Source organism: Labeo rohita, chromosome 10 (genome assembly GCF_022985175.1).
Source record: "Labeo rohita strain BAU-BD-2019 chromosome 10, IGBB_LRoh.1.0, whole genome shotgun sequence".
Lineage (NCBI taxonomy): Eukaryota > Metazoa > Chordata > Actinopteri > Cypriniformes > Cyprinidae > Labeo > Labeo rohita.
In genome coordinates, this window is record NC_066878.1 from 2,151,991 (window position 1) to 2,162,755 (window position 10,765).

Consider the following 10,765-nt stretch of genomic DNA (forward strand, 5'->3'; position numbering starts at 1 on the left):
ATACACAGTATATATATGGGCCGTCTAAATGAAATTTTTAATCGAATTAATTACGTGTTGATTAATTAATTAAATTAATTGACTGAAAACACCAACAAAAGATTATTTAAAGCTGTTTTTGCATCAGTTGAGAACATAAGTTAAGGACGTATTACAATTTGTAGCTTTAGAAAGACATTTTATTTCATTCAACATCAAATTTATTACACATAAACAATTAGGCTGAAATGGCCTAACATAAACTATAGAACATAAAAGAAGATAATTTGAGAAACATCTCAGTATTTTTTGTTCATATAATGAAAGTCATTGGCAACCAAATCTGCTTTGTTACCAACAGTCTTCAAAATACCTTCTTTTATGTTCTACAAAAGAAAGGTTTGAAATGACATGAGGTCGACACGAGGGTGAGTAAATGATGACAGAATTAAATTTTTTTGGGTGAACTATCCCTTTAATGTTTTTATTTTTATTATTATTTATTTATTTATAATTAAATTATACTCTAAATAAGAAACTAAATCTGCTAGCAGGTGGCAGTAAATGTCTATGAGTCATTCATTCAATTAGTTCAAACAGCTGATTCATTCGGGAATGAAGTAAATGGCTTTCTTTATGATTGAGCCTTTGAATCATTGATTCAAATGATTCGTTCAAAATGCGAATTCATTCAGAGACTAAACACTGCTGTGTTGCTCTGAGATGCGACAATTCTGCTATGGCTTCAAAGGTAATATGTTCTCTGCAAAACTGAGCAAAACTGTATAATATTGTTTTTACAGTGCACAGCATAAATGAGTACACCCCCTCCAAAACTTAACAGATTCAGCAATTAGTCTTTACTTAGAAGACATGTTAGGGTTATTTGGAGATATAATGCTCCAACAAGCCTGCTTGATCAGTTATTAAAGAAGAACGTCAAAATTATTTAGCAAATTAAGATTTTCTTATAAAAATGATAAAATGTTGTGTTGCAAAAATACGTACACCCTCATGAAAGTGACTAAATAAAACAACAAAAAAAAGTGTAGGTTTAAGGCTGTTTTGATCAATAGGTAAGTATATTGAACCAAAACTTTTAAAGACAAGTAATTTCCTGACAGTTAAAAGTGTTTTATAGCCTACTGAATCATACTCAGACTTAATGCTTTTAACAATGACACCACTTGGGAGAGAACTGCCCGGTGACTTATTTCTTAGCATAAAAGAAGACAGTGGTACAAGAGGAATACCAAATTATTGTTTTAAGTGTGAAAATATAGCAGAAGTAGCACCGACATTCAAAAACAATGGACTTGTGAAAAGGCTCCTGAAATAATCAGGTCTTCACTGTAAGTTTTTATTTAGTGATGAGTGAATTTTTGCTAGAAAAAGAGCCTGAGAAATACCATGCAAAAGCTGTGAAAAGAGTGACACTTTATCCCACAGAGTATAACACAGCCTGCAGAAGTGAAATGCATGGTTGTTGTCACCACTAGAATTACCTACTGTAGCCACAGAACAATAAACTCATTTAACCTCTTCCAAGGCCCATATTTACAAAATATAGACTTCTGGGAATCCATACTCTGGTCTCAAGAGACCAAGTCAATCATTTCAGATCCAAAAGCATCTAAAATGTTCTGGTGTTGCTAGAGGAGGAGTACAGTGAGAAGTGCCTGGTACCCACAGTGATGTCAGTGGTAGTAATCTCTTATTTTGGGATGTATGAGTGCTGAAGGTGTGAAGAAGTTGTGCTTTATCAATACTGTCATGAATTTACACACCACTGTGTGATTTGCTACAATTATACTATTCATTATGAGACAAAACACATATAGGGGCATTTTTTGCACCAATATCTTGAATTTTATGTGCAATGTGCATGTTCATTTTTCATGAAACATTTACCAAGCAGGCTAGACTTGTGCAGTTAATCCCAAATTAGCCAGATAACAGCCGAATAATTGGCCTGACAAGCGTATTGGTTGATCACTACTCTTTGAGTTTACACTGACTGTCTTTCGTTGTTCTTAGGTGTGTGAAGAAAAACAAGCTGTTTCTAAACGTCCAGATTAATGGGAACGGTTGTGAGGACTCTCCATCACGCTCGCCCACTCTCTCCGCACGGACCCCTGGGGCAGCACCGGCCACGGCCCCGTACACTTTGCCAGGCACTCCCACACTACAGGAGGAGCACATCGGCCTGAGGAGTGAGTTCAACAGCACAATTACAGCATTTCAAACACATGCACGGTTCTTGACTGAGCCGAAGATCTTTAGTTCAAATAGACCAGACTGCAGTGAAGTGCCTGCTGAATGCTGATCAGACTGAGGTCACAGTTCAACCTCTCAGAGTGAAGAGGAAGCTCTCACCTGCGCTCTACACACTCAAATACTCCTGCTATCGCCGACGGTTTTTCAGGAGCGGAGTAAATGATTCACCAGCAGCACTTTGTAAAAGCACAGCTGTTTACTGCGAGTTTGCTACTAGACAAGTCTAGACGAGTGTTTGTTGTGTTTTTAGAAGTCTATTATATCTGGCGGTTGTGTTATGTCTGAAACAATGTTGTTTACAGATACTTACTCAATCGAAGTCTTTCATTTAAACTGTCTCTGCCTGTTCTGTCTCTTTCTAGATAATGTTACCGTCCATCGCAGTTCACCTCAGGCTCTGCGGAGAGACATCGGGCTGGCTGTCACTCACAGGTAACCCCACCTCCTAGGGTTCCCTTCACTGGACAAAATAGGTGGAAATGATTGTTGAATTATATCCCAGAGATGTTTTTTTTGTGTGTGTGTGTTCATAGGTTTTCTACAAAGTCTTGGCTCTCTCAGACATGTCAAGTGTGCCAGAAAAACATGATCTTTGGGGTGAAATGCAAACACTGCAGGTGAGTAAAAACAAGTACTTAAAGGCAAAGCTTTCAAATGGCCAGCAATGAGTCCAGATCTGAATCCCATAGAACACCTGTGGAGAGATCTCAAAACAGCAGCTGGGAGAAGGCATCCTTCAAATCTGAATGACCTGGTAGAGAGGTGGTAGTAGAGGAGGTGTAAGAAACTCATGGTTACAGGAAGCAATTGACTAGAAATGTATGTAGTATAATACAACAGCTCTGCTTTTTCTACATACGCATGACTGGAAGGAGTGGAAGTGGTCGACTGCGGGATAATAAAAGCTCTACTGCTTTCAAGCCCTGTATCGCACCCGTTCTTCATTAGCAATCGCTCCTTGTTTCGTTTCCACGACTTTCAGCCCCACCCAGCTTCATACTACAATGGCCTAAATGAGTCTTTAATACATGAGCTCATCCATGAACATGACTTCTCCCCAAGTCCCGTCGAATTGCATTGGCTGTGTGGATGAAGACAGCAGTTCCCATGATTCCACACTCACTCACGGCATCATCAAACTACGCCTTTGGTTCTTTGTTTGTTTTGAATATGCGCCATCTATTGCGCCGTGAAAAATACATAGTGTGACTTTAATAACCAAAATTTGATGTCACATTATTTTTTGTCTATACAATGAAAAACAATGGGTACTGAAACTGTTTAGTTTCTTGAAAATATCTAAATCATTAAATATTCTTCTTTAATGTTCAATGTCCAAGTCATATTTCACATTTCAAAAGGAAAAAAAGAAACTTTATTTTGCATTAAAAAAAAAAAGTATTCTAAGGATTAGTTTAATTTATGTATTTATAATTTTTTGGATTTCGATTATTTTTATATGTAATAATTTTTTTATTTTGTTAACATTAATATAATATCTTTAGTAATATCTTTAAATTATAAATTTTTTTTATACAAATATGTATATTTGTATCTCAGTAGTGTTCTGAAATGAGGAGGCAAAGGTCTTTTCCGTTTTTTTTTTTTAAATCAAATGTACATTCATGTCCCAATTCATGCCAGTAACAATTTAAACAATATATTTTATTTGTGAACTTATATTCAGCTATTCTTTTTAATAGTTAACTTTTAATTATATTTGAATTTTTTGTATTATCAAAGCCCTGTAAATATTGGTCACAGACACTGAGATTTACTTTAAATTTCACTCAAGATGATTACTTACTAAAAGCTCCCACAGATCATGTTTTCATGCCATTTTAAGTTTTATTTTGATGTAACAGTGGTTATATCTACGTGTTTGAGTTGTTTTACTTTTTAAAATTAGTCTTCCCATTAATGCTGTTATATTATTAATTCAGACTGAATCTTAAACAATCATATCTCGATGGAGGCATTGCCTCCTCTCATATGATTTTCCCCCATTCATTCTCAATTAACCCACACCAAACTCAAAGCATGCTTTACGGGCTCTGTTAAAATTCGGGGGAGGCAGGAGAGACACAGACTCCTGCTGTAACTTTAGCTGCTGATGTCGATATAGACAGTGTTTCTATATGTGTATATACACATATATATGTACACACACACCTGGAAATGTTAACTAGTATTGAGGGATTCACATTTGTGTCTCATCTTTTCCTCTTATAGGTTAAAGTGTCACAACAAATGCACTAAAGAAGCTCCACCCTGCAGAATCTCTTTCCTGCCCAGTAAGTTTCTCTTATCTGTTGCTCAGATGTAAGAACATCAATCTTGACAGACATGTTTTTCTAATAATTGTGTGTCTCTCAGTCACAAAGATTCGTAGGACTGAGTCTGTACCATCAGACATTAACAACCCCGTGGACCGTCCGCCTGAAGCGCCGCAGTTTGGGACGCTACCGAAGGCAATAACAAAGAAGGTACTGATTCCACTGTGACAAAATGATAAACAACTAGTATAGAACTTGTCTTGTTTTTTGTAGTATGCACTATATATATTCTCCAGATTATGCACATTGTCATTTTTTAGTTGCATGCAATATTTACTAAACTCCACAAAGTGCTGTATGCTAGTATTCCATACTAAACTTGGTCTTTATAAATTATTCTTGTAATAGTGCAAACAATTCTGCAGCATCAATATGTTTAATTTCTGGCAGGATCAACCACCGGTGCTGAATCAGCTGGACTCTAGCAGTAATCCATCCTCCACCACTTCCTCTACACCTTCATCTCCCGCCCCCTTCCAGCAGAGCAATCCTCCAAGTGTAACCCCGCCCCCAAACCCCTCCCCAAAGGGTCACCGTGACAACCGTTTCCACTTTCCAGGTAAACACCTGTAAACACTAACACTGCAATAAAGTAACACATTAACAAATACTACAATGATTAATGCATAAGCACACACATCTACATTAATCCCAGGTAAAAAATAATGCTGATATTCAGGACTCTTTATCTGCATGTAACACTCTCACTCAACATAAGGCATAGCAGGACTTAGCCTTTAACCCCAGCCTGTCTCTCTGTCTGCTTCCTGCCTGTCTTCTTCTCTTCCTGTCTTGCTCTTATGTGGCAAAGCTGCCTGTTATTTTCAGCACCGACAGCAGTTCATCTTCCCTGGTGAGTTAACAAACACAAAGTCTGTAGTGTTCTTCAGCCCTCATAATGACATTCAGGATTCAGTGGGGCAAATGCAGTCGCACCATCTGAATGAAATATTTTAGTGCCTGAGTGAAACATTTTTCATAATATATAAGATCAGTTTCTATATAAAGTGCTATAATCAGGCATATATGTGACCATGGACCACAAAACCAGTCATAAGGGTAAATTTTTTAAATTGAGATTTATACATCATATAGAAACTAAATACATAAGCTGTCCATTGATGTTTAGTTTGTTAGGGTAGAACAATATTTGGCCGAGATACAACTATTTAAATATCTGGAATCTGAGCGTGCAAAAAAAAAAAATCAAAATATTGAGAAAATCACCTTTAAAGTTGTCCAGATGAACTATAATAAAACGATAATAAAAATGACAAAGGCACAGTTTTCTAAAACATAAACCGTTACATAAAAATGATAACTGGAAATATAAAAATAAAAGCTAATTTAAAATACTAATAAATACTATAATAGTATGCTGAACATTACATGCTGCTAAAAAAACAAGACATTTACATGTTTAAGAACTAAAGTGTCTTAAACTTTATAGCAAGATCTTATCATTTTTACATACTTTTATGGATTCCTTGTCTAAAATTATGCAATTCAGTAGATTTTCAGTCATAAAAATGACTAGCATAGTCTCCAGCACATCTTTTTGTCCAGGCTGCAGTGAACTGAACTGACTTTTACAAATGTACAAATTTGAGTCAATGCCTAAAGTAATGTGTTTTGCATGTTTTGCATGCTGGGGTTTGGTTCTGCACAAGAGTAGTTTATGTTTGTGAGAAGAGCTGCACCCTGCTGGTCATACATGGCACTGCATGTTACATTGAGCAATAGTAATATCAGGAATCCTGTATCCATTCAAACAGAAATAATTTGTATACCGAGTCAGTGTATTTATTCTTTCAAGCATGATAAAATGGTCAATATTTTCACGTCTTTCACAGATGTGTGCAGTTCCAGCATCCTGCATTCAGATGGACTTCCAGACACAGTGTAAGTAACTAAAATTATTGCTCAGAAGCATAAATATACTACTGCATGTTCTGCATTCAGTCATAGTGGCAGCTAAATGTTTAATTTCATACACAGTAACGAAATCGATCCATCAGTGGAGGAGATGCATGCGGAACAAGACGAGGAAGACGACAGAGAGGTGAGACACTTGTGGAACTGAATCTGATTTAAAGCTAGAGTACAGAATACAGTTCTTCCTCTGTAACCATTTAGAAAGCCAGCAAGTGCGAGACACTTTATTATTAAAAATGTATTCATGATGTTCACATCGTCTAGGAACTAGAGGAAGAAGAAGAAGAGGAAATCGATCCAGAGGAAGAAGATGTAGCAGTGGAGGAGGAAGACGAAGAGGAAGACCTGGAGGACGAAGATGAGGAGGATATGGAAGAGCTGCACCACGGCTCAGAAGGAGAGTGTGAAGGAGACGAGCTGGATGACCTGCCCAGCACACGAGGAGGAACCCACTGGAAGGGTCCCATCTCCCGCAAGGCCAGCCAGACCAGCGTCTACCTGCAAGAATGGGACATTCCCTTCGAGCAGCTGGATCTCGGAGAGCTCATCGGGAAGGGTCGCTGGGGTCGGGTCCATCGCGGCCGCTGGCACGGAGAGGTGGCCATCCGACTCCTGGAGATCGACGGAAACAACCAGGACCACCTGAAGCTCTTCAAAAAGGAGGTCATGAATTACAGGCAGACGCGTCACGAGAACGTCGTCCTCTTCATGGGAGCTTGCATGGCTCCGCCTCATCTCGCTATCATTACCAGGTAATGATTCAAACATCTGAATCTGTCAGCTGATTGAGAAATAATCACTGACAAGCATGTCTTGAATTTTCCTACAGCTTCTGCAAAGGCCGGACGTTGTATTCCGTTGTGAGGGACACGAAAAACACGCTGGACATCAATAAGACTCGGCAGATCGCACAGGAGATTGTGAAGGTAGTGTTTGCGTCTTTTTGGACCCTTTTCGTTGTCATAGTTGGGAAAGTTTGTATGGTGGTGAATGGAAACTACAACCAGTATATACGTTTTGTGTTCCAATTTGCTCCAGTAGCAAAAGAAAAATGGTCTTTTAATGTTTATATGACTTTACAAAAGAGGAAAAAGAGAGATTACATGATTACATTGTTCAGAAGAGAGAAAGATGTCAAATTTGTCATCATTCCCCTCAGCCATTATATTAGAAAAAGTCATGCAGCAGTGTTAAATAGTTTTCTTAATTTAATAATAAGGTAATAAAACACAGTATATGGAATACTACTAGAAATAATCAATTTCTAGCGGTTCAAGCGCAAAGCACTGAAACTCTGTTGTAATTGTTAGAATGGCCAAGGATCAGCAATCTCCATGTAAAACCGATCGTGCAGACCAATCCGTAAGTCGTAGGGACTTGGAGGGATGGTAGTACTCACACTGCCGACGACGTCTCCTAAACCGCCAGTCGCAGGCTCTAGTGTCTTATGAGTTGGAATCCTTGGCTCACGCCAGACACGTCGCATGCCTCAGATTTGACGGCCAAATTTTTGGGTGTTTCTGATTTTTTTTTAAAAAACCTACTTTTGCGAACTAGTCCTAGCCTTTTCGCCTGATCAGAACCAAACCAGTGCAGAAAGGTTCTCTGGAGAGTGAATATCAATGATCAAAAAAAGGTCAACTTTCGACTTATCATCACAAAGGGACGCAAAAATGTTTGAAAGGGGCAGGGCCACTTTTTAAGTAAAATGCCTGTAACTCCTAAACGGAATGAGATATCTCCACCAAACCAGAATACTTATGTAAGAGCTCAATCTGAGTTCACAAGACAAAAATCATGGAGCTTGGCCATTTGGTGATGCTATAAGAGGGAAAAAACTTAAATATGGCTATACCTACGTAACCATTTGTCCTATCATCAGACATGGTTAACTGAGGCCAATCGAAATGAAACTTGGTGGACCTGTTTGACTCACAGCCCTAAAGGTCTGTGAGAAATTTGAAAGAAATCGGCCAGTGGGGAGCGATATTGCATTTTTCAAGGGCGTAAACAATTGTAAATTCCGCAGTTCTTTGCTCATACACATGATATTTGTATCATATGATAGAACTCATCGTTCTGTACAACTTTGCCTCTAGAACCACTGCTGTAAATCTAATTGTTTGTTAAATGATGGAGAAGATGTAAAAAAAACCTTTTTTGTGAACTAGTCCTAGATTTTTCGCTCAAACTGAAAAAAATCACTTCAGTACATTTCGCTCTCTAGGTCAATAATTATAAAAAAAACATTGAAATTTACCCTGTGGGAAACTATAACGGGGACATTTAGAAAAGGGGCCTGTCCAAATTCACCAAAAATCCTATAAAGCCTAAAGGAAAACTCAAAACTTCATGGTGAGCTGGTGAGCACATGTGACGGGTAATTCTAAACAAGCATGTCTTAAGGAGATCGGACCACAGCTGATGCTATAACAGCTATAAACGTTAATACAAATCAAAAACTTTTATGGTAAATTACCTGGATTTGCCAAAATGTTTAAATCATTGATTTAGGTGGTTTAAAAGGCTTGATAAATTTCTCTTTTTTCATATGTGTTTAAATGAAATTTTCAGCATTGAGCAGCAAATCACCAAATTAGAATGATTTTTTTGAAGGATCATAAAGACTGGAATACTGGCTGCTAAATATTAAACTTTGCCATCACAGGAATAAAAAAAAAAAGTTTAAATATATGTTAAAATAGAAAACAGTTGTTTCAAATCTTAATATTTCACAATATTACTTTTTACTGTATTTTTTATCAAATAAATGCAGCCTTGGTGAGCATAATATTTTAAAAAATTCTAATTTGCTTCATCTTTTGACTGCTAGTGTATGTTATTATTCATTTTTAATTAAAATGAAGAACTTTGCTAGATTTACTATGGTAATAACTGTGAAAACATATAATCACAGTCCTGTTTCCTGAATTTTAGGGAATGGGCTACCTTCATGCTAAGGGCATTGTTCACAAGGACCTTAAATCGAAAAACGTCTTTCATGACACAAACAAAGTAGTCATCACTGACTTTGGCCTTTTTGGGATCTCTGGAGTGGTTCAGGAGGGCAGGTAGGTCACTGCATTACTTTTGATAATGTGCATTGTTGCCATAAATCAATCAGTTAATGAGTCTATTGTGTTTTTAGACGTGAAAACGAGCTGAAACTTCCTCACGGGTGGATCTGTTATTTGGCTCCAGAAATTGTGCGTAAAATGAGTCCCGGAAACAATGAGGACAGACTTCCGTTTTCAAATGCTGCTGATGTTTATGCCTTTGGGTGAGAGATATACTCGACTTCAGACATAATTCACCCCCAAATAGAGCTGCGTTGACCTGCCGCCTTTATCTGCTCTTTTTCAGCACCATCTGGTACGAGCTGCAGGCGAGAGACTGGCCCATCACCAATCAGCCCGTAGAGGCCACCATCTGGCAGGTGGGCAGTGGAGAGGGCATCAGGAGGGTCCTGGCAGAGATCAACTTGGGAAAAGAGGTCACGGTGAGTGCCACGTTTTGAGTCAATTTATTATTTGACACATGCTCAGTAGACTGGCAGTGTGAAATTATGCTACTCCACTACACTTCCCATGCCAAGAGTCAAACCCAGGCCGTCTGGGTGAAAATTAGGTCATGTAATATACAGTGCCTTGCGAAAGTATTCACAGTCATTCATTTTTTGCGCGTTTTGTTATATTGCAGCCTTACGTTAAACTGCTTTAAATTACTTTTTGTTCCACATCAATCTGCACTCCATACACCATAATGACAAAACAAAAACAGAATGGTCACAACTTCGTAATTTCTTAAAAAAAAAAAAAAAACTGAAATAGGTACATTGCATAAGTATTCATACCCTTAACTCGGTGTTTAGCTGAAGCACCTTTACGGCCTCAAGTCTTTTTTGGGTATAATGCGACAAGCTTTACACATCTGCATTTGGCAATTATCTCTCATTCTTCACCTCTCAAGCTCTGTCAGCTTGGATGGGGGCAGATGCACATTTTCAGGTTTCTCCAGAAATGTTTAATTGGGTTCAAGCCCAGGTTGTGGCTGGGCCTCTCAAGGACATTCACAGAGTTGTCTTTTAGCTACTCCTGCTATGTGCTTAGGGTCATTGTCCTGTTGGAAGGTGAACCTTCTGCCCAGTCTGAGGTTCTGAATGCTCTGGACTGCTATCTCAAAATTTTGGTGCATTGAGCTGTTCTTCTACTCTGAGTCCTTCAGTCACTACCACTGAA

The 10,765-nt window shown here is 38.2% G+C and overlaps 1 protein-coding gene across 2 annotated transcripts in view; it reads left to right on the forward strand.

The window, feature by feature from the left end:
- ksr1a (kinase suppressor of ras 1a) overlaps positions 1-10,069 on the forward strand; it is a 32,178-nt gene extending 22,109 nt beyond the window's left edge. The window contains exons 5-18 of one of the 2 annotated variants that reach the window (XM_051121244.1): positions 2,017-2,192; positions 2,619-2,688; positions 2,790-2,873; positions 4,489-4,550; positions 4,633-4,742; positions 4,983-5,151; positions 5,404-5,445; positions 6,446-6,494; positions 6,591-6,654; positions 6,792-7,279; positions 7,357-7,453; positions 9,465-9,598; positions 9,676-9,807; positions 9,891-10,069. In XM_051121244.1, coding sequence (XP_050977201.1) covers positions 2,017-2,192; positions 2,619-2,688; positions 2,790-2,873; positions 4,489-4,550; positions 4,633-4,742; positions 4,983-5,151; positions 5,404-5,445; positions 6,446-6,494; positions 6,591-6,654; positions 6,792-7,279; positions 7,357-7,453; positions 9,465-9,598; positions 9,676-9,807; positions 9,891-10,044 — 1,831 coding nt within the window. In that variant the 3' untranslated portion in view covers positions 10,045-10,069. The remainder of the gene's footprint in view (positions 1-2,016; positions 2,193-2,618; positions 2,689-2,789; positions 2,874-4,488; positions 4,551-4,632; positions 4,743-4,982; positions 5,152-5,403; positions 5,446-6,445; positions 6,495-6,590; positions 6,655-6,791; positions 7,280-7,356; positions 7,454-9,464; positions 9,599-9,675; positions 9,808-9,890) is intronic. The other variant, XM_051121245.1, reaches the window with a different exon arrangement.
- Positions 10,070-10,765: the final 696 nt, after the last annotated feature.